The 22,477-nt window shown below is 40.8% G+C and overlaps 5 protein-coding genes across 5 annotated transcripts; 2 read left to right on the top strand and 3 right to left on the bottom strand.

Annotated features, from left to right (window-relative positions):
* The first annotated feature begins 683 nt into the window (after positions 1 to 683).
* On the top strand, positions 684 to 2,900 carry LOC135936022 (uncharacterized). Its single transcript, XM_065478695.1, has 6 exons — positions 684 to 791; positions 1,108 to 1,240; positions 1,302 to 1,498; positions 1,553 to 2,053; positions 2,108 to 2,421; positions 2,475 to 2,900. Exons 1-6 carry the CDS (start codon positions 684 to 686, stop codon positions 2,743 to 2,745), a joined length of 1,524 nt encoding a protein of 507 aa, XP_065334767.1. The 3' UTR covers positions 2,746 to 2,900.
* A 1,046-nt stretch (positions 2,901 to 3,946) lies between these two features.
* Positions 3,947 to 7,718, bottom strand: LOC135935835 (speckle targeted PIP5K1A-regulated poly(A) polymerase-like). The gene is made up of 6 exons (XM_065478400.1): positions 7,647 to 7,718; positions 7,198 to 7,422; positions 7,025 to 7,139; positions 6,636 to 6,967; positions 4,949 to 5,746; positions 3,947 to 4,799 (listed from the first exon to the last, which is right to left on the bottom strand). Exons 2-6 carry the CDS (start codon positions 7,406 to 7,408, stop codon positions 4,081 to 4,083), a joined length of 2,175 nt encoding a protein of 724 aa, XP_065334472.1. The 5' UTR covers positions 7,409 to 7,422; positions 7,647 to 7,718; the 3' UTR covers positions 3,947 to 4,080.
* A 571-nt stretch (positions 7,719 to 8,289) lies between these two features.
* Positions 8,290 to 10,472, top strand: LOC135936982 (uncharacterized). The gene is made up of 6 exons (XM_065480005.1): positions 8,290 to 8,569; positions 8,628 to 8,767; positions 8,828 to 9,038; positions 9,097 to 9,260; positions 9,318 to 9,740; positions 9,993 to 10,472. Exons 1-6 carry the CDS (start codon positions 8,459 to 8,461, stop codon positions 10,366 to 10,368), a joined length of 1,425 nt encoding a protein of 474 aa, XP_065336077.1. The 5' UTR covers positions 8,290 to 8,458; the 3' UTR covers positions 10,369 to 10,472.
* A 4,073-nt stretch (positions 10,473 to 14,545) lies between these two features.
* On the bottom strand, positions 14,546 to 19,417 carry LOC135936017 (uncharacterized). The gene is made up of 25 exons (XM_065478687.1): positions 19,309 to 19,417; positions 19,097 to 19,257; positions 19,018 to 19,045; positions 18,934 to 18,954; positions 18,784 to 18,875; positions 18,614 to 18,719; positions 18,312 to 18,544; positions 18,209 to 18,259; positions 18,108 to 18,153; positions 17,992 to 18,059; positions 17,842 to 17,941; positions 17,190 to 17,458; positions 17,080 to 17,139; positions 16,986 to 17,025; positions 16,404 to 16,666; positions 16,279 to 16,351; positions 16,162 to 16,220; positions 16,072 to 16,107; positions 15,948 to 16,015; positions 15,680 to 15,900; positions 15,373 to 15,470; positions 15,210 to 15,306; positions 15,090 to 15,157; positions 14,940 to 15,039; positions 14,546 to 14,892 (listed from the first exon to the last, which is right to left on the bottom strand). Exons 1-25 carry the CDS (start codon positions 19,373 to 19,375, stop codon positions 14,603 to 14,605), a joined length of 2,715 nt encoding a protein of 904 aa, XP_065334759.1. The 5' UTR covers positions 19,376 to 19,417; the 3' UTR covers positions 14,546 to 14,602.
* A 606-nt stretch (positions 19,418 to 20,023) lies between these two features.
* Positions 20,024 to 22,410, bottom strand: LOC135936768 (uncharacterized). Its single transcript, XM_065479716.1, has 13 exons — positions 22,362 to 22,410; positions 22,212 to 22,311; positions 21,899 to 22,161; positions 21,776 to 21,848; positions 21,662 to 21,720; positions 21,575 to 21,610; positions 21,451 to 21,518; positions 21,202 to 21,401; positions 20,863 to 20,960; positions 20,703 to 20,796; positions 20,585 to 20,649; positions 20,425 to 20,524; positions 20,024 to 20,378 (listed from the first exon to the last, which is right to left on the bottom strand). The coding sequence occupies exons 2-13, from the start codon at positions 22,267 to 22,269 to the stop codon at positions 20,068 to 20,070; spliced, it is 1,425 nt and encodes a 474-aa protein (XP_065335788.1). The 5' UTR covers positions 22,270 to 22,311; positions 22,362 to 22,410; the 3' UTR covers positions 20,024 to 20,067.
* Positions 22,411 to 22,477: the final 67 nt, after the last annotated feature.

Below are 22,477 nucleotides of genomic sequence, written 5' to 3'. Positions count from 1 at the left end.
GCAGTAGCGATTTCTCGGCATTTCGACCAACCGGAACACTAAATAATTCATAATATACGTGAGAGGCAGCTTTACTCCTTGATTTTGAAGATTTTGCTGATCGATACACTTGTTTTTTTTTCGCTTCACTCGGCTGCCATGTGGTTAGATGTAAACACAACACATGTGTTTAGGATTTGGAATGCATCATAAAATTCGATATCAAATATTCCTAAACATATTTGTTATTTTAGAGTTGAACGAAATAAAAATAAATTATGGTGCCAAACAAAAGATAGTCTTGACCCAATTTGAATTTCCCGCGAATCCTATTGTCATCAGCTGCTCATGCCGACAATCAAGTAGTTTCTAATACGAACACAAACCCATGAAGTGGCGCTGATCTCACTGCTTTGAAAAGTAGTAAACAAAGTGTTGGTAGTTTCCTAACCTATCACCATTCACGGAGTGGCGCTCTTCTCACTGCGCTGTTATGGTCCAATGCATGGGAATATCGATACTTATCGAGTATATCATTTCAAAAATATTGCTACTTTTTTGGCTACGCTGTACAATGCCCAGCGTTGCCATTTTCTTTCATGTGTGCTGCCATAATTCGCCACAAGTAACAGCGTTGCATGCAATTTTTGTAAATATATCGAAAATATTGTGAGTAATATCATCGATATTTTATATCGACTTCTATGAGGCATTATTTCAAAACACATGTGTTTGTCTACCTCGAACCGCATGGCAACCGAGTGAAGCAAAGAAATAACAGTGCTTGTCTCATCAAAATCTTCACAATCAAGGTGAGTAAAGCTGCCTGTAACGTATATTAGGAATTATTTATTGCTCTGTTTGTTGGAAATTCCGAGAAATGGCTACTGCAGGCAAGATTTAGTAGGAATTCTTCTAATCTACCACGATTTGAGAATATCTTACGGCACACACGCATACGAGCAGTGTCTGTTGTCTGCATTTCCATAACACGAAATTTCTTCAGCTCTAGCATTTTTTTATTCCAGGCTAAGATATTGTCCTGCATCTCACAACGTGTGAAAATAATTAACCCTCTTGATGAATATTTCTTTTAGTGACGATGAGAAATAAAATTAATCTCTACAGGTTGGACACAAGATGGAGTTCGCTGCACTGCAAAAATCAACGAAAATGAAGGATTTGGCGATGGAGACTGTCATAACGAACTTGTCTCGATACATTGAAGTAGAGGGAGTTAACTACATCCAATCAAAATTGTGTAAGCACACGGCATTTCGCAATATTAAGAACAAAGGAATAAAAAGAGTTTTCTGTTTCAGCCCCAGAGATGAGGGACGTCGTGCTGCAGGAGCTGCTCAGGAAAGGGCATCCTGGACTAATCAAAAAAATTGAAGAGTTCATGAGCATCAAGCGGTCTGTGTTGGCTTTGATGAACACCAGGACAAAGAAACTTGATTTGGATGTCCTCATGTCTTTTTATCCTCGTGATCAAAATTCCGTGTACGAATTAAACGAGGTAAAAAAGGAATAACACCCTGATTTCGTTTCTTGAAAAGGATTTCTTTTATAGGTCCTGATGATGGTCTCTATTGCTGCTCCCAACATCAGGCATTTGAAAATGAACTTTACGGAGATCAAGCGATGTTTCGCCAATGATGCTTATAAAAACGCGATTATGAGTCATCTAAAATCTCTGAAGGAATTGAGAATCGTAGAGATAGAGGGGCACACTTATCAAGAGGAGGCATTGTCCCTGTTTTGCAGAGATCTGTACAATTTGCGGGCTCTTAGCGCGTACTATTATGCCGATGATGACATGACTGAGGATGAAATCGTACAAACTTTTGGACATCTTCGTCTTCTCGAATGCTCTCCATCGTGGAACACGAAAAACCAAATTTGGAAAGTTCTACCGCATCTGGACATCGTCGATGACGTCAAGACTCACGGTCTCACGTTGGAAGACTTTCTTGAGGACGACCAAGCTCCAAGAACGCGAAAATTTTTTTCCTATGTCGGGAACTTGGACAAATCTACAAATATTGATCTCTCCAGCATCCGGCATGTAGAGGTATTTTCCACTTCATTTAACTTCGTCAAGTTTGCTAATATTTCCATCTTCTAGATAATCAGTTTCTCCGGTTCGTGGATCAAAGATATGGAAACACTGAATGCTAGCACACTCGAGGGTCTGACCCTCAACTTGAGGTCGTCAGAAGATTCAATTGACCCTTTTTTGCTCAAGTATGGGTCAAACTTGCGAAAGCTCTTTTTGATTGGGAGTTCAAATCCATCTGCGAGTGTTCAACTGAACCGAATCTCAGAGCTGTGTCCCAGGTTGGAAGCACTGCATCTGAAGTGTGTTCAGGTCGATGGAAAGAACTGCAAACAAACCATCTTCAGCCGATTGACGGAATTAAATTTGAAATGCGTTAGTGGGTAAGTAAAGATTTGGTATAATTTGAAAAATTTTATAATCTGTTTCATTACAGCTTGAATGATGAAGCCTTTCTCTCTACCCTCCTTCAATCCGCACAAAATCTTACAAAGTTGTATATATTTGTCCAAAAATTCAACCTTGAAGATCTGCGGGAGGTGAAGAGTTTGATTATGGAAAAGAAAATCCTGAGATCTTTGAAGTCTCTTCACTGGAAGTTGATATTTTCTTGCTTCCCAGAAGGCGTTTGTCATGAAATTTCAGATACTTTGATGAAAATATCCACAATTCTTCCCGATTTGGACCTTTCAGTTATTTTCCTGTAAATGATGACGAAGATTTTGACTCCGACTCTGTCTCACACGGCATTTTGAACCTTATGTAGTTTTGAAGGATAACTTACACTTGCATGCATGATGATATTATTAGTAGATTGCAAAAAATCTCGTTTGTATTGAATATTCTTTAAAATAAAAATTGATTTTTTACTTTTAAAAATTGTTTACTTTTAAAAATAGCTCTAGAGGTGATTGTGACTAGCGCCACTCGCCGCACACGCCATTCTCCGTCTCCGTCCAGATAATTGAATAACGGGAACACGCAAAAATAAGTTTTAACCACAGCCGCGCGCTGGGAAATTTTGTACGTTTATTCAATTTATATTATTCCTTTTTCGCTGTTTTGATCTTATATTTTCATTCAGAAAGGATGGCCACACGAGGAAAATGGTCTCTTCTGCGACAAATGGGTCAAAAACGATCTTCTGGTCAGGTCCATTTCGTCAAGAATGGACGAGGAGGTGGAGGAATATTGGAAACTTCATGAAAAGTCGCTTGCCCATTCAACAAAGAAGAAGGCACGTGGCGAATTCCCCAATGTTACGTGGGATGGACACACAATCTACGCTTCTTTCGCAGGTTAAATTATAAATCAATAATTTTGGAGACAATTTCACGTTGAATTTTTTGTTCAGCTGGCCATAAGATTTTGGAATTTCAGCAAATGAGCCAGACGATGAGAAAGCACGGCTACACCACGCGAGTGCATTCAATCAATATTATTCCAACTGAGCGGAAAAAAGTTCGCACGTCGCGTTGGACTTTTGGGTCGGAAAATTATTTCTATGTAACTTTATGAAGAAATTTGACTTTTCTAAATCTTCTCGCTATGTTTGTCGTGATTTAATGCATATTTTAATAATCAAAATAGGAGCAAATGGTTCTTTCTGGGTGTCTGCGTCAGACGTCGGCCAGAAGCCAAGCGAATTCCGGGGGCAAGGTGGCACTTGTGGTTCTACGCCTGCTACGTCCGCGAGCCAAACTTCTACGACAAAGGCTCGGAGGCGTGCGTCCCCGCCTTCTCCCCAAAACTCTACGACGACCCCTGCTACGCCTCCAACATCGTCTTCTGCCAGCAGGACGACGCGTGCATCCTCGGTTAATTCCATATGTATTTAAAAAAAATGTTTTCCTTCGAAGTAAAAATTTAGTTTGAACGGGCTCACATTGTATTGTTTATTTCGGAAGTAAATATACATAATTATTGCAATCACTGGGTTTACATTTAAATTAAAAAGATCACATGAGTAAAATAATATGAATTTTCTGACTAAATATTAAAATTCTTTTAGAATTCGCGTCTCACTAGAAATGAAAGGATAATTAATCACCGTCATTGACTTTATCAATCGCCTCCAGGAAAGGATTGTTGGGCGAGTCCTCGACAGGCCTTGGACTTTTCTTGGCTTGCACCGAGAGGAAGTTGAGCTGCTCGTCGAGCGAGAAGCAGCCTCGGTTCAGCGCCTGCCACAGCTTTTGGTACGGACTCGCCAGACTTTTGTCCACCATGCTCTGCAGGTTTTTGTCCAGAAAGCAGCACAGGGCGTGGAAAGAGTCTGCAGCGCTTCCCGCATTCCTGAGGCGGACTTGGACGTAGGTGGGCTTCACGTGGGGCGTCACCTCCGTCTTGAACGTCAGCACTTCTAGGAATTCTCTGGAAGTCGTGTCCATGTTGTTGATCATCACTCTCGAGGTCATCGCCTCTCTGATGAAGTAGCACGCCTTCACGTTCACCTGCTGCTTCTTGCGGCCGCTCAAGAGCATTGTCCGAGTGCTCAAAGTCCACGCGGCCAGCCGCTCGCTCTTGCCAGCCATTTTTTCCTCTTTTCTTGGCGGAGAGTCCATCTGGATGCTGCAGTCGAGCACGTCCTTGAACAGGTCGTAAATCACCCTCACCACGTCCTCGAACCAAAGTTCGCGGATGCTTTTGCTTTTGAGCAGCTCCAAATCTGCTGGAAAGAAGTTTTGCAGGAAGATTTTTTTAGTGAATGAGTTGTCTTGAAGGTTCACGTTTTCGCAGCTCGGGGAAAACTTCAGCAAATCTGGAAATTGATTAGTCGAATAATACTAGGAACGTCTCAGGAGGGAGGAAAATATATTTTTTTTAATTTTTTCATAGCATTATATTAAGATCTTTTCGAATTACGGAGGTCTCAAAATTCCCGTGAAACCATTAAATAAAAAAACTGACCTTCGATGCTGAGATTGGTCTTGAGTTCGCAGTATTCCGCCAGTTTTGCGCAAAAGGTCGTCAGCTCAATCGAGTCCTTGGCGCCCAGGTTTTTGGCGACGTTGTGGTTGAGCTCAAAGGGATCCTGCACGCACACCGGCTTCTTCACCAACAGACCTTCCTTCTTGTCAAACCGCGCCAGACCCTGCATCTCCTCGGGCAGCGTCTCGGCTCGCAGGAACCTCCACTTTTCGATCGTGGACGCGGTCATCGGGCAAATGACGTCCACCCCGAAGTCGAGCCGCGCGAGGAAGCCGAAGAAGGCGACAGTGAGCTGCTTGAGGGAGCTGCGGTTGTGGTTGGTGATGCGCTTACTGCTGAAGCCGCAGACCCAGCCCTGCTCGAGCACCAGCCTGTCCGCGTCGCCCTTGAGCTGCAGGATGGGCGGCAGCAGCGGCTGCGCCAGCGTTTGCAGGAACAAAATGGCCAGCATGGTGAAGCAGTAGTTGGACATTGGCAGGCTGTGCGCCTTCCTCCACCGCTTCACCACGAACAAGAGCAGCAAGATGCGCTCGTCCTGCGCGCCCACGAACCTCAAGAACTGGCTGTTGTGCACGCCGAGCATGTTTTTGAAGGTGACGTCGCACTCGACGTTGGTCGGATTGTGCACAAAGTGCAGCACCGGCACCCTGGCTGCCAGCACGAAGTACGTGTTGCTGAACACCAGAGGCTTCCTCCGCAGCAGCTTCACCGCCGCCCTCAGCAGTTTCTCGTGAGATTCTTTGCTCAACGGCTTCTCGAAGTCGCAATCTGCGTAGTCTGAAATCATAGAGGTCGGTTTTTTGGATATATTATAGGGTTTTGAAATCGTCAAGTTCTTATTGTTAGTGGTCGAAGTCACCACGCCCCCAAATGGTGACATGTCCGCACCGCCATATCGAATTCCCACATGGGTTACGCCCCCCTATTAAGCTGTGTTGAAGCCGAACATTTCCGTTTCCCTCACATCACAAAATATTGTCTATTTTTAAAATTAAAAACCCGGTCAAAGGAGAGCACGCCTCTTTTTTGAAGCTTCTGATTGGCCGCTGGACTGTCTCCTGATTGACGCACATTATTTTAACGGAATATTAACTTCCGAACGGCGGGAATCGAAAAAAATCGCCACCCGGAGGGAATTACGACTGCGCAGAATATTTTTATTTGGGTCACTCATGCGCAGTGATGCGAAGTGGCCTCTTAATGAGATGCAGAAGCGATCTAAACCTACTGCGCATGCTCAATATGCGCACTAGTTTACTGCGCAGTTCCAAAAGGGGCGAATATTTCGAGCTGACTGATTTAACTAAAAATAAGATATTTCGACGCCACATTCACTTCTGATTGGCGGGAAACAACAACACAGATCGCAACTCAGCCCCCGGTGGGAATGACGACTGCGCAGAAGGTTTCAATTCGGGTCATGCATGCGCAGTGATGAGTTTCAGCCTCTCAAAGAGATATTGAAGCGATCTGAACACACTGCGCATGCTTAAGTTGCACACAAGTATACTGCGCAGCAATAAAATGGGACTATAATTTACATAATATAAACAGGACTGACGATTTTGAGGTATTTTTTATCCTAGTCTGTGATTAAAATATTGTTTGCAGGTTCAAATTTAAACGACGAATGTTCCTCCTTATTTAAAAAAAAATAGCCGTGTACCTAATTTAATATGGACATCAATGTCGCTGTCGATATCTGCCAGGCCGGTGGCCCTGGAGCCGTAGACGAAGCAATCGACCTTTCTGCACAGAGGCTGGAAGGTTGTCACAATGTCGGTCAAAAGGTGGTCTTGCTGCTTGCGGTGCTGCTCCTCGACTTCCGGCGTCACAGCCAACTTGAAGGCGACGGCCAGCTGCTTGGCCTGCGCCTCCCAAGGGTCGCTCGCGTCCAGTCTCGGCACAGGCTTGTTCGTCGCTTTCGGGGCACTCTTAAATATCGGCCTCGTGATTATGTTTCCACCCTGATTCGTCAAAGCCTTCTCTGCGCCGATCCTATAATATTAAAAACCATAGAAGTTAGAAGGAAAATAAATTTTTAATTCTTATTACTGATCTCGGAAGCCGACGATGTAAGCGTCGTTGTCGATTGAATGCACTCGCGTGGTGTAGCCGTGCTTTCTCATCGTCTGGCTCATTTGCTGAAAGTCCAAAATCTTTTGTCCAGCTGAACACAAAAATTCATCGTGATATTTTTTCCAAAATTAAGCGATTCAACATTTTACCTGCGAAAGAAGCGTAGATTGTGTGTCCATCCCACGTAACGTTAGGGAATTCGCCACGTGCCTTCTTCTTTGTTGAATGGGCAAGCGATTTTTCATGAAGTTTCCAATAATCCTCCACCTCCTCGTCCATTCTTGACGAAATGGACCTGACCAGAAGGTCGTTTTTGATCCATTTGTCGCAGAAGAGACACCATTTTCCTCGTGTGGCCATCCTTCCCGAGAGTCCTGAGAGTTAAAAAAAGATCAAATCAGCGAAAAAGGAATAATAAATGGAATAAATGTGAAAAATTTCCCACCGCGGCTGTGATAAAAACCCTTTTTTGCGTGTTCCGTTTTTGAATCATCTGGCCAATATGTAATTGGCCTCGCTCCGTTTGAACCTGGACTATTAGACTTGAAAAACAAAACAGAGTTGTAAGATGTTCTGTTTGCGCGCTTAAAATTATTACCTGCAGGAGTAAAACGCCTTAAAAAGGACAAAAAGGTACAGTGGCGGGAACGGGAACGGGAAGTGGCCCAGCCCAGCTGGATGTAGATGAGGGACCGAGAGTGGCGTTGGCGTGTGCCGCGAGTGGCGCTAGTGGGAACTAACTGTAGGAAGGTTGTATATTAAGGAGATAAGACAAGTTTATTTAAACATCAATTAGCGAACATTTAAACAGTTCCGTTTAAATTGATCTGAAATTCCGTTTAAATTCGTTCAAATAATTAAAAGCGTTAAAATCCATCTAAAAATAAAAGATAATTATAAGACGAAGTTTGCACTCTGCTACTAATTCCCATTAATTCATAAATTCGGTAGTTTTTCTGTTCGAGTACGACATAACCGGTTCTAGAATACTGACTATCAAAGAAGTACCGATTATAAACTGATTTAATCATTCAAACTAGAAAATAATAAAAAATTACAACTTAACGTTTTAAATGAGATTGTTTCTTCATTGTTTAAAAAACGAAATGTCAAGAAAACAAAGAGCTAAAAGATTTTAAATTTATCACCGTTACCGGTATCAATAAGAGCGATTCAAAATTAGCTTTGTCATGGTTGCTTGGTTTGGCCGCTGGCGCCACTCACCAATCGCCGGTCGACTTTGTCCCGCCATTTTTCTTCTCTCTACAAAAATTGGTACAGAACCAAAGCAATTTTGCGACCGTCAATGCGTCAATTAAAAAGTAGAGACTGTGACTGCTAGCTGCTTCTGTTGAAAACCAGAACCGTGTTGCTTCTTTACTACTCCCTCATCCTCAGATAGCACGCATCATGGCCGATGAGAGGCAGGTGACTATGGCCACGAAGAAGCTGAAGGCCCTGAAGGAAGGGATCGTGACCGACGTGGTCTTCCTCGTCGGTGTGACTGATGCCACCGCGCAGGTATTTAACGGGCGGATGATGTTTATATTTTTATCTAGAAACTCATTATTATTTTCAGGAGATTCGAGCCATTCGGTCAGACCTCGTGGTGAGCAGCGAGTTCTTCGTGAGCCTGCTGGACAGCCCTCTGACCTTGAAACGCGACGGGAAAATCAGGCTGAAAAACATTGAGCCAAAGATCTTTCAACTGCTCATCGAGTAAGTAATGTGAGATTAATTGACTTTTACGCGCTAAAATTTGTTTCCTTAAAATTCGAGGTTTACTCACCTGAGTGGACAGCTGGTGTCCGAAGTGGACAGTCTTGACTGTTGCCTCAAGTTGGCGTTGGCCGCTGATGAATACATGATCGACGACCTTGGACCTGTGTGCTCCAAGCTGCTCGAGGGCCAGTTCCTCACCGTGGACAACGTGTGGACAGCGCTGAGCCAGCATGTCAGGGTGAAGGCCATTTCCTCGGCTTGTCTCAAGGTACTTACTACTTATTAAATTGAATATCTGATTAATATTCTGACGTATGATTGAGTAGATTCTAGGCTCAAAGACGAGCGACTGTTTGAAGCATCCGAGTTTTCTCGAGGCCAGTGAAGAAGCAGTGAAGCTTTTCTGCGGGTTGGATAAGATGAACATCCAATCTGAGTTGGAACTACTGGAAGCTTGTCTTAGATACACAAAGATCAAAGAAAATCAAAGGTAGAGGATATTATTTTTATTAAAAAATTTCAAAACTGAATCTCTTTTCTTCTACAGAGGAGTTTTTCGTCAATGCTGTCTTCCTGGCCTTCGTCTTCTTGCTCTTGACTCTGCTGACCTTGCCAAGGTGTTTCCCATGCTGACTCTTGAGGAAAAGACCAGCATTGCGGCCTGGAAAAGCCCTCTGATGGCTGCAGAGAAGCCTAAACTCGCGTCTGGCCTCTGTCCGATCTCAAATGCGAGGTCGGATATCACCGGAGGGCAGACGTTGAATTTGGTTCCAGACAGTCATGTTCTTGGCGTGAGAGATGTTTTCTTGACTGAATGCTTTGTAGCATGTCCCGTTATCGCATATGAACCTCATCGGGACAGATGCTGGGTTACACTTGAACTTTCCCCGAAAAGAAGCATCAGAATCTCTGGCTTTGAGATCTTCAACAGCCTGGACTTGACCAACGAAGTTTTCGACAACAGTGCGGGGTAATTATCCTCAATTATCATTGCGTTTCAAAATTGATGTAACCGCGGGGTTCCTGATGCTGCTCCGGATCATCATACCTCTTGATCCTGAACGTCAAGGAATACCTAAACTGACGAAGAGCATCAGACTCGCAATTTATATCTTAATTTCTAATTCAAAATTAACACTTACAATTTTTCTTTACCCTACGACTAGGAAGCAACAGATTAATTTTGGTAAAATACCTCAACTAAAATTGTAAAGATTTTCAGTACGTTTGGAAGAGTCGTCGAAATCACATTAACCGTCGACAATCGCCGCACCCTTTGGTCATATTCCCTCTCTGATGAAGTGACAGTCCCAGAACTATTTCCATTTAATGGCTGGACTTTCTTCAAGCACTCTGCTCTGGTTCCTGCTGGTAGTACTTTCACTTTGAATGTACAATTCAGTAGAAATAGCTTCTTGAGGACTCAGAAGTTCACTATGGATCTGGTGAAGAGCACCAACTCGAGCGCTGCCTTTGATGTCTTCAGTCAGATTGGAATTTTTTACAATTCTAAAATGTCTACTTACTTGCAGCAGGTGCTTCCAGCTGACACCAAGCTATGCATCTTCAAATCAATTAACTTCACTGCTGAGATCTAAATTGAGATCGATATTTGACAAACAATTTCAGCATTCCTTTTTTTAGTTTGGAGAAATAGTTATTTGTCGTTCTTAAAGTCAAATCACTCATCTCGGAAAATGAAACAATAACTGTACTTAATTTTGAAATAAATACTCAAATCAAACCAAATTCGTTGACTATATTATTCTAATTCACAACGAATGCTAGAATTAAGACACCACCGTTGATATTCTATTTATTCTCAATAATGTAGAAATAAAATCAGCTTCCAAACAGAGCAAGACTTCTACAAGTTAAACAGCCATTCCATAGAAACGCCAATTTTGTTTGAATAAAATATGTATTTATCGATCCGAACCAAAATTAAATTGAATTAATTCAGAAGAAAAAATTAATCAATTTGAGGGGCAGAAATTTTGAACTCTATAGGATAACAAACTTCCTTCTCCCAAAAGGTGTGAAAATCCGCCTTTTGTTTGCTGTTAAAAATTGATAACTTTTTAACAGAGTTGACGCAGACCTAAAACGCCTAAAAAAGGGTCTCTAATTTAATTTGCCAGACTCTATGGTACAGAAAAATACACTGAAAAGAGTGTAGATTAATAGATTTATGTTTTTTAGGATATTATGCTATTATTTTAAAACGTTTTGAACGCACGGTTTTTTATATAATGTAAGGGCAATGAAATTTCAATTTTCAATTAAATCATCAATTTTCTTAATTACGAAAAAAGCAAACAAATTGAATTAAATTCATCTTGACGCTGGAAATATATATTAAAATTATACAAAAAATTAAAATGACGTGAGCCCGTTCAAAGTAGTTCATTTAATTTTTACTGCGAAGAAAAACATTTTCTTTTGAAATCTGAAAGTCAATCGAAGATGCACGCGTCGTCCTGCTGGCAGAGGACCGAGTAGGACGCTCCGCAGGGGTCGTCGTAGAGTCTTGCGGAGGGTTTGGCGTAGACGCACACTTTGGTGAATTTGCCGTCGACGTCCGGCTCGCTGACATAGGGGCCGTAGAACCACAAATGGCTGAGTCGCGGCAGCACGTCGCCGCCGTGCCACCGCAAGTCGCCCGGCTGCTGGCCCACGTCCGACGCAGACACCCAGAAACCGGCGTCTTCTGTTTATTGTTAGATAATTAAATTATAACAAATCAAAATAATAATTAATTCTCACCAAAATGAGAGGCTGCTTTTTGGCCGAGAAGCTCGAGCTCCTCGCTTATCTTCGGAGAGGCCAAGCGCATCGCGTTTTTCTCGCAAAATTCTTTCGCTTTGTACCACGTGTGCGCTGCCGGGATCCAGTATTTCTTTCCGTTGGACAGCGTCGTCAAATTCGAGCCTTGAAATTAAATTTAAATTATCTCGGTCGATTTAAAAAAGAATTCTTACTGATTCGGTCGCACTCGAGTCTTTTCAACACCTGAAAATACAATCTCTAAAGCTGACATTTTAATTTTTAATTATTTTTTCACCTCTTTGGAAAAAGCCAGCTGAAAATCTCGCTTCAAATCTTTGAGCAGTTGCTTTGTCTCGCCGATTTCAGCCTGGAAGAAAAATTAAAAACCCAAAATCAAATGAAACTGGAGGATTTTCACCTTGGTCTCGCTTTGGTCTTTTTTCAGGGCGGCCAATTCGGTGACAATCGAGTTCAACTGCGGTCAAAATGTTAATTAAAAATATTTAAATAATTTTGGAAAGATAAAACTCACCTTTGAGTCAATTTGCTCCAAAGAAATCGCGTTTGCCATGAAAATAGCGGCCGCGAGAAACAACGAAAGCGGCACTTTCGACATTTTCGATGCGCCAACGCTGCTCGACTGACAAAAAAGCAGAATCAGAGGACAGAGATAAAAGTGCCCCCACGCTTATTTTCGTCGTAAACAAAAAATATGGGAGAAGGAACGTATAAAATAATTTTGTTTTTGCCTGTTTAAATATTTTTTGGTGCCTTTGCGGCGCGTCTGCTTGACCTTTTTATCAGCCGGTCCCTGGCAACCAAATTAATTAAAAGATTGAAGCAACAGTTCTCCATTCCTAATAATTCTGCGGATAAACCTACTAACGTGGAGAGTTCAGAGATGCAATACTGCGAATTATGAATGTTCAATTTACTCCCAATAATGCAAAAACAAAGAATGATCGATTTTTTTCAGTTATTGCTCATGATTTAAATTAATTAAAAATTCTCCTTTAAAAACACACGAGCGTACAGGAAATCAGCAAAATTTAACAGTTGGGAAATCAAATTAATGGCCAGTTGATTTATTTTTAGTTAATGAATAAATTGAAATAATTCTGCAGCTTCTCTTTGAGCGGCTTAATGATAAAAGGCGGACAAAGTGGCTGCAAGTCGAATTTTTAATCTTTCTCTTGGGCCTCTTAAATGAGCTAATATTTAACTCAAATTTAATATTTTTCCTGCAATTGCCTTCATGTTATTTCAGTCTTTTTTAAACAGGCGCGCTATGTGATTTAGTTCAACAATCGGCGAAGAGCCGAAAAATCGCGAAAAGTGACCTCCGGGACCAATCTCAGGTCGGCCTACCCTGAAAAAGGTCGTCAGGGTGGGTCCGGTGATAGGGCTTTGCGAGACCTTTCATTTAATGCATTGTGACTTCTAATCCATCAAGCCATCGAATTTAAAAAAAATGAAACTGTTGAAATATTGATCTTTTCCGTAATTTGGATATTAAAAAAATCGTAGCAATTCGAAAAACGGCCAGATGTTGGAAAACCACACATTGGAGAACGTGCCCTTCCAAGGGGCATCGATTGGTGCCAGTAAAACCGCTCTGCGGCCCATTGGGCCTGGGTTGGGCCCCGAAAACCAAAATTTTGTAATGTCCCTCCTGACTTTTTTCACCTTTAATAATTAATAACGCACCTCCTATTGGTTTCAAAAGAAAAACCAATGTTCGTTGGACTTGTGCTAAAATTCCGCGTCGAATGAACCCTAAAACAGTCCCCGTTAGTTGGTCCCCTTGGGCCCAAAAGCCCCCAAAACCTGCGGTAAAAGCCCTCTTTTCTTCTGATTTTTTTTTTTAAATTCATATGAGCCGGAGCGTGATTTTGACTTTATTTTCGTTCATATTGACACTGAAAGGCGTCGGCTAGCCAGGTTTGGCGCTTAAATTCCCCTCTTTGGCCTTGGACACGTCAGGACATCTCTGGATGACGCGCCATCTGTTGGCGGCTTCAAACACTAACTGGTCAACTTTAATTGAGCAATAATTTATTCTGAATTTTTAATTACATTAGTTTCGTTTGGGAAATATGCAGATAGAGAAATAATTGATAAAATGGCACATAAATATATAGGCGAAAAATAAAATTTGTAAATATGCAACCTGTTCCTTTTAAAGTCCTGCCGGTTGCATGTATTAATTTCGCCAGGCAACCCGCAGATTCTGAGATTTTGCGAGTCAAATTCTTTTTTCAGGAATATCTCAGGGTCAATGTATGGGCAAAGGTTGCGGTCAAAGGGTCTCAAGTAATAGGACTCATCGTTACGCGTCATTTGGCACCGAATTTCCCAAAAAATCTTTGAAAACGACAGAGATATGAGGGTTTGAAGTATGAAAAATGGTCATTTTGCCACTCTCTTATAATTTTTCGACGTTCTCAACTTCCGCTTACAATTTTTCAGTTTAAATAAAAATATTAACAAAGGAGTTTCGTGTCCGTTGGTGCCAAAGTAACGATTATTTTAAATTTGAACGATTTCCGTCTCGACACGAACGTGGGGTGTAAAACCTAGGGGAAGCGCGTGGAATTTTGGGGCTGTTGGTGTTGGCATTTTACAATCTACCACTTGGTAGCCCCTTTCCGAAAGTTTGACTCACTTGGCACGCTTCATACCCAAAATATACGCGTCTGAACTTTGCTAAAAATGATTTTTGTCAAAATCTCGCTCGGCGAAACAAAAATGGTTTTATTTCTATTTAAATTCGACCGACATTCATAATATTTATTGTTTAGACTGCGTGGATTAATCATTTTTGCTTGTTTTCTAGGATAGCAAAAAATACAAATCAAGCTGTTTTATATTTTGTGAAATTCGGTGAAGTGTTTTAATTAATAAATTATATTTGAATCTTCCAAAAAGAAAAAAAACAATTCGTTATAAGCAAGTAATAAACAAACAATAATTTTTGGTTACTAGATCAAATTTATTGTCATCAAATTAATTCCCAATTCAAATTGAAAAGGATTTAGTTATTTAGAACTCTGAAGTCTTGGATCACACCTTGGTCGAGCACTGTTTCACCACGAAATCTTGGAAGCGGCAGAAGACGTTGGTTTCGTACTTGAGCTGCTCGGAGACAGGGACAGCGTGCAGATTTGGCTTCGCACCCGGCAGGGAGACGAGCATCACGAAATCCTCTTTGGTCGTCACGTTCACGGCGACAGGAATCGGAATTTTGGCCCCAGGATGGGAGGGACCCAAGTCGCTGCGGCACCACATGAATTTGTCGTTCAGCTTGTCGTAAAAGCCTTGGTCCCAGATGATCGTCAGATTCGGAGCCACACCTTTGATTAATTTTAGCGTTTTGTTCTATTTTTTGCAATTTTCTCACTTCTGATATAATTGTAGATCAATTCAAACTCCTGCTTGGTTTGCGCGTAAGGAAGTGAGCCTCTCTTCTCCAAACACGCGGTGAAAGATGACGTTTTGAACTAGAGAAATTAAAATAAAAAATTGAAATACTGAATATGTGTAAAAATACCATTTTTATGTTGAGTGGTTTCAGGGTGATAAAAGGTCCAGATTCAGTCAGCAGAAGCAAGCCATTCGCTTTTAAAGGAAAATTAAAAAAGAAATAAGAAAGTAAAAGAGAAAACCATACGTGGTATGCACAAAGACGAATTATTATGTTTCAAAAACTCGTCAAACGCCATGCACGGCGGGTTAAGATCGTGGTTCGCGGGAATCACACTGCTTTGCTAATGTATCGGATGAAAAATAAATTTAAAAGTCTCGTAGGCATAACAGTAGGTTGAACGATTTACTTCAAAGTTAAAATCGTAAAATCTCCAGAAGTGATCCACCGCCTTGGACTGAAGGAGGCACACCAGGAAGTCAAACGCGAACGTTTCCTCGTTCGATTCTTTAAATTGAATGTTTAAGTTTCCGCAGAGTCAGCAGAAGATGGCACCACCGTTCATTTACAATTTATTGAAATCGGATTTAAAATTTTGGTACTATTATACCAAGAAAGAAATGGTATAAGAGATATTGAAACTTAAATTCGTTGTGCCACCAAAAATGGTGCCATCTACTGCCTAATTTCCCATTGATTTCAGCAAGATTACATACTTTTGATTCCCCTGCATTCTTGGAGTTTGTTCATCATTTCGGTGACAAAGTCAAAGTGGGCCAAGGAAAATTCATCCGCGCCGTCTTCTATCATGTCTCCCTCAAATACTTTTATCTTCTTCTTACCGTAATTGGCTTCGAATGACGAGGGCAGCATAACTTTGTTTTCTTTCACTTTGAACATTTGATGTTCATTCACATTTTTCATTAACTCGACGTCACTTTTGAAAAGTAAAATTAATGACTCAACAGTTTGATTATTATTTACAGTGGATGCAACATTCTGGCCATCATTTTCAGGTAAACGTGCAGGTTGATTTGTGTCGAGTTGTACACCTGGGTTTGAACGATTAAATTATTAATTAATCTCAATAATATTATCTTGACTCAACCAGTCCTATGTGCTCTGCTAGGCATTGAATCATGTTCTGGAACAGAGAATTAAGATTTTTATCGAATTTAGACATTTTTTCTGGTTCAACTTTGGCTGCGTAACTGGTGCGGCTCAAATCACCAGTGTTCCAAATTTTCTCGGCATCAACTTAGTAACAAAAAGTAATAATTGGAACAGCAAATATAGAAAATATAACAACAAATACTTTCTTTAACTTTGTAATTTTTCCTGCAATGGTGATAATGCATCTGCGATTTGAAGCCGATTCCCATGGGTGCCTTTTTGAAAACAAAATTAAAATACTTATCCCATTATTGAGACACAATAAACCTCGCAGATGATCTGTTTCTTTTCTGAGCAGTCTGCCAGCGCCAGACTAGGCTCAACTGGATCCCCAAAATCGAGGTAGACGCACGAGTTGTTGGCCAATATTGGATCGTGGTCCTTTTTCCAATTCAGGTCGTTTTTCAGGTAGTCGTTCAGGTAACCGGTACACCATCGCAATTGTCCACGGCAGGAATCGATATCCCGCCCAGCCGTCCAGGCCTCTGTCCGAAAAGGCAGTTCCCCCTTCTCATTCGGGTTACTATTTTCTGAGATTTTTCAAATTTTAATTCCTGAAAAGAACTTTAAAAATGCTGAACTGTAAGGATTGCCCAAGCAGTATTGCTTGGCTGGATTGTGGACTGAAAGGAGGTCCATTCCAAGGGAGCAGCACCTCTTGTAGGCCTCGTCCCAAGTGCCCTGATTTAAGAATTTTGTAAATCCGATAGTTATTAGTGTAAATTCATTACATATTCAGTTTGCAGCTCAAGGATGTTGCTGTCGCAACATGAATGCCAATGGCCGAAACGCCAGGGTGCTTTTAATTTAATTAAAAATTTTGTTTGTAAGACTAAATTTCCAACTCACCGAGCAGAGCTCGGAAGGGTTGCTTGAGGAAAATTTCATCCTACAGAAGAAATTTCAATAATCAATTCAATTTATCTAAATTTCTTAATCGTACTTCAATGACGCAATCGGGAAGCCCTGTGCAAACTGGCAGATCACAGTTGCTTGAGTAATCCTTTTATACCAGATAGATTAATTTGAAAAAATTATATATATTTTTGTCACCGTGATATCGAAGGTCTGTTCCGTTCCTTGGCAGCCCAACAGCAGTTTGGAAGCGCAGACGTTGGTTTTCACTGCCACACCCGACTTGACCTCCTTTCCCCCCGTTTCTTTGATCGAAACAGCCACGCAAGAGCCTCCTTGTCGGATTCCAAAAATTGTGACATTTTTGAATGATTCGAGCCATTCCGAAGCGTTGTGGAGGAAGTTTTCAAAGTGAAGTGGACACCCAGCTCGAGTCAACGCCGACCAAAAAGCCACACCCTGCACGGCTGCAAAAAGATGTTTGTAGACAGTGCCAATCGATAACTGCTGAGCGTGAAGCTCCGAATTAGGTTTATATGAAGCCGAGACGCTGTGAGACAAGTGAGACAATATTGCCACTATCTATTTAATGAGTGCACCGACCAATCATATAAGCGAACGGCCCTCTCTGATTTGCAAGATCGAGACAGCAGCGGCAGTTAACGAAAGCTAAAAATGTGGCGCTGCTATCTCGGATTGGTCGCTGACGTTCTTGTGGCGCTAGTGTCACAAAATGGCCGCCAGAGTAACGATATTTACGTATGACCGATGACCCTCTGGAATTGATTGGCCACGTCGAAAATTTAACTCTATAGCAGTGCTATGATACATTTTGGAAAGATTTTGTTACGGATATTCGATCTGTTGAAATGGTCCAGAAGAGATTTGGTCAGAGCTATAGGTTTGAGGCCCAGTCTGCAGCATGTAATCCAATTTTCCTTCCAGTTCACCTTCGAGAAAACATGTTTTATATTCGTTTGAGAAATCATTATAAATTTACCATTTTCTCTCCAAGGAAATAATAAAAACCAAATTTGGTTTTCTCCCAGGTGCCGCGGATCTCATGTTCTGATATAAAAGTTACGAATTTTTCCATATGGATAATTTAAATGTTACCTTTTTTGAGGTATGATTTTCCGCCAATTACTTCAAATAAGGACTCCTGCAAGAATTTCATTTTTCCTTAATCATATTCAAATCCAATACTTCCCATTTACATCTTTCTTGCACTCATTCTGTAAGGGAATCACCGCCCTCGAGCACGCTGACTAAGTTCCAGAGGGTTTTATAATTTGTTAAAGAAGCTCCGAACTGAATTACCTCGCACGAAAAATATGCTTTAATGGAGCAATCCAAAAGTTCGAGTTGCTTCGTCGAATTTCTGTAAATCATGCAGTAGGGCCGAGTAAATTTTCCCAAATTCAACGTGTAGTTAAGTCGAGTTTCCCCATTGTTTGGACACCAGGTGACACTGGAGCACGAATTCGTAGCTTTGTTCAGCGGGTCGCTCTCTGAACACGGTGCTGCACTCGTCCACAAAAAATCTATCGTCTCTGAAACAAGGTAATATTATTCAATTAATTCATCGTGTTTTTGGACCTGTGTGTAATTGTCGACGTTACCATATTCGAGCGGCCTGGTGTAAAAATACGAATCGTCGATTTTGTCGATTGCCAGCAGCTGCAGTTTCCGGTACAAACACGCCTCCACTGCTCTGCCGTACTCAACCTATATTAACGTTTGATGGGAAAATATCGAGTTAATTTTTCAGCATTAAATATATGCAGTTTACTTGGTCGATGCTGTCGAAGGTAAAGCTGAATCCTTTTTTCTTATACTTTCCATACGGCCGATCTCGAACGTCAAGTAATTCAGTTAATGCAGCTTTGACGATAAATTAATTATGATTAGGTTATTTCTCTACGTAAAAAATAATAATTACAACGCTTTCCTACGATGAAATCTTGAATAAGGTATTCAAAGTTAAAAAAAACTGTCAAATAATAAAAGCAAAATATTGATAAACCTTCACTTAGTGCTGAGTCTTGAACGTTCTAATTAAAAAAACAATTAAATGGGAATTGGAATAAAATTATAAAACCAACCTTTTTTATTCGATTATAGTTTCTGCAAAATTCATATGGACTCTCGGTTTTCGAACTGGGGGATGTTTCCTTGACCGTAGTTATAGTTTCCGAATTCCTTGTCCTCTTTTTCAGGGTTTTGTTGATTGATTCCTGCCTGCGAGAAGTCACACCCCAAACCTCTAAAGAAAAAAAAACGGTTTCCAGTTATGCATTAGAAATTTGATACAAACCTGCCACAATTACGAGGATTGAGAGCAGAAAGAGGACTTGAATAAAGAGCCTTTTCGGTAGTACCATGTTTCGTTTTCCCACTGTTCAAAACTAGGACGTTGAACGCTAGGGACCAGAGAGTGTGTTTCCTGTCAGCTGCGTCTGTTGCCGAAATAATGGCGCGAGAGCTGTTTTCACGGATGCTCTTGTTACGCTTCGCTGCATTTATGCGCGCGCACCATTCACATCCGCACTCATATAAAATCAGCATCACGTCCAGCGCAAAACAGGCTTTCTGTGAAAAGAGCGCAAAAATATGGAGAACGACACTCTCAGCAATCACCCCTTTATATACTAGACTAATTTAAAATTTTTATTGCATGTACTTTTTTTCATTATTTTAGCTTATGGTGCAAACGATTATGAAGGACTATTAAGTCTCCTATTTTAAATTGTAAAATTTGAAGACGTAAAATCGAAAGGTCCTAGGTATTACCTTCTGAAAACAGATGCGAAATAATGTTTTAATTAGAAAATAATTTATTTAGAGGGAAATGAAACATGCTTGAAGATGCTGCTGGATGATTTTGATGGTCCTTCTTAAATTACAAGTTATGTAATTAATTAATTAATTTTTAAAGGATGATTCCGGATCCGAATTAATTACGCAATTAAAACAAACTAGATAGAGAAGAACGGAACAAACAAAACACGAATTTTTTGTTTCCAGATATAATTAAATGTTGACAAATTAAATCCCAATTCGAATTTTAATGCAATTAGTACTCCGACGTCTCTTCTGGGTTGAGGGTCAAGCACTCGACCACGACGGATTTTGGAATGCGGCAGAAGACATCGGTTTGGTACTTGAGCTGCTCGGTGGCTTGGACGGCGTGCAGATTTGGCGTCGCACCCGGCAGCGAGACCAGCATCACGAAGTCCTCTTTGGTCGTCGCGTTCACGGCGACAGGGATCGGAATATTAGCCCCAGGTCCGAAGGGGATGAAATCACTGCGGCACCACATGAATTTCTTGTTCAGCTTGTCGTAGAATCCTTGGTCCCAGATGATCGTCAGATTCGGAGCCACACCTTCGATTTAATTTAGCGTTTGGTTTTATTTCTTGTAATTTCTCACCTCTGATATAATTGTAGATCGTTTCAAACTCCTCCTTGGTTTCCGCGTAAGGAAGCGAGCCATTTCTCTCCAAACACGCGGTGAAAGAAGACGATTTGAACTGCAGATTTTTTTTAATATGAAGAAAAATGAAAATGCATTAAATTTATGCGAAAATAACCATTTCTAAATTGATCGGACTCTGGGTAAGAAAAGCAGCATCATTCAGCCGAAACAAGCCACCCGCTTTTAAAAGTAAATTAAATTAGATAAAGAATAAATGTAAGAAAAGACCGTACCTGGAATGCACAAAGACGAATCATATTTAATAAAATTGTCAAACATCGTGCATGGCAAGTTTATTTCGCGGTCCGCGGGCATCACACTGCGTTGCTGAAATATCGGTGGAAAAATAAATTTATTGGTCACTTTGACAAAAAAAGGTTGACATTGAAATACTTCCAAGTTGAAATCGTAAAATTTCCAGAAGCGGTCCAACTGTCTGGACTGAAGGAGACACATCAGGAAGTCAAACGCGAACGATTCCTTGTTCGTACCTTTAAAAAGATTGTTTTTTGTTTTCACATTTAAAATTTCTTGGTTTAACCGTTATAATCTTGTAACGGTTTTTCGCAAATATTATGGGACAAAAGAAAGAGTTTTTTCGAATCCAAAATCGGTTGAGAAAAAAAGCAAGGATATTCTTCTTGAAGAAATGCTTTTAAGTTTTCTTAACTATAATTTTGGTACAACAAAAAATAGTTTTCGGCCCATACTGACTACCGGAAGTATACATACAGTTGATTCCTTTGCATTGGTAGAGTTTTTTCATCATTTCGGTCGCAAAATCAAAGTGGGCAGAGAGTAAATCGTCCAGTGCGTCATTAATCAATACATTCTTCATTGTATTGATGATCTCTTTACCAGAAAACTGGGCTTCGAATGACGAGAAGAACGTTTCTTGGTCATCCTTCACTTTTTGTTTCAAAGCGAAGTTCCTTTTGAAAAGTTTATAATTTATGATTCAACAATTTGATTTTTATTTACAGTGGATCCACCATTCTGGACATCCATCTCAGGTAAGCGTGCAGGTTGATTTGTGTCGAGTTGTACACCTTGGGTTTAAAATGATCAAATTATTGATTAATCTCTAACTTTTCTTCGAATTAACCAGTCCTATGTGCTCTGCGACGCATTGAATCATTTTCTGCATTTTAGCATTATTATATATCGACTTTGAACTTAAATTTGATTTTACTTTGGCTGCGTAACTGGTGCGGCTCAAATCACCAGTGTTCCATAATTTCTCGGCGTCACCTTTATAACACAAAAAGATTTGAAACAGAAAATATATGAAAATAAAGATACATACTATCTTTAACTTTGTAATTCCTCCTGCAAGGGTGATAGTGCATCTGCGATTTGAAGCCGACTCCCATGGGCGCCTTTTGTGAAAATAAATTAAATTTTTATCTCATTATTCAACACAATAAACCTCGCAGATGATCTGTTTCTTTTCCGAGCAATCTGCCAGCGCAAGACTAGGCAAAACTGGATCCCCAAAATCAATAAGGACGCATGATTTGTTTGAGAATCTCGGATCGTGGCCCTTTTTCCAAGTCAGGTCATTTTTCAGGTAGTCGTTCAGGTAGCCGGTGCACCATCGGAATTTTCCGCGGCAAGAATCGATATCCCGCCCCGCCGTCCAGGCCTCTGTCCGAAAAGGCAGATACCCTTTCTCATTCGGGTTACTATTTTCTGATTTTTTAAATTTTAAAATCGGAAAAGAACTTTAATTAAAGCGTAACTGTAAGGATTGCCCAAGCAGTCTTGCTTGACTGAATTGTGCACTGAAATTAGGTCCATTCCAAGGGAGCAGCACCTCTTGTAAGCCTCGTCCCAAGTGCCCTGGTGTGAGATTTCGTTAAATTCCATAGTTATTAGTGTAAATTCGTTACATATTCATTTTGCAGCTCAAGGATGTTGTTGCCGCAACATGAATGCCAATTCCCGAAGCGCCAAGGTGCTTTTAATTGATTTAATATTTTCATTTGAAGGTTTTAATTCCCAACTC

This window comes from Cloeon dipterum, chromosome 2 (genome assembly GCF_949628265.1).
Source record: "Cloeon dipterum chromosome 2, ieCloDipt1.1, whole genome shotgun sequence".
Classification (NCBI taxonomy): Eukaryota; Metazoa; Arthropoda; class Insecta; order Ephemeroptera; family Baetidae; genus Cloeon; species Cloeon dipterum.
The sequence above is the reverse complement of the archived record's forward strand: the minus strand, read 5'-3'. Positions and strand labels throughout refer to the sequence as shown.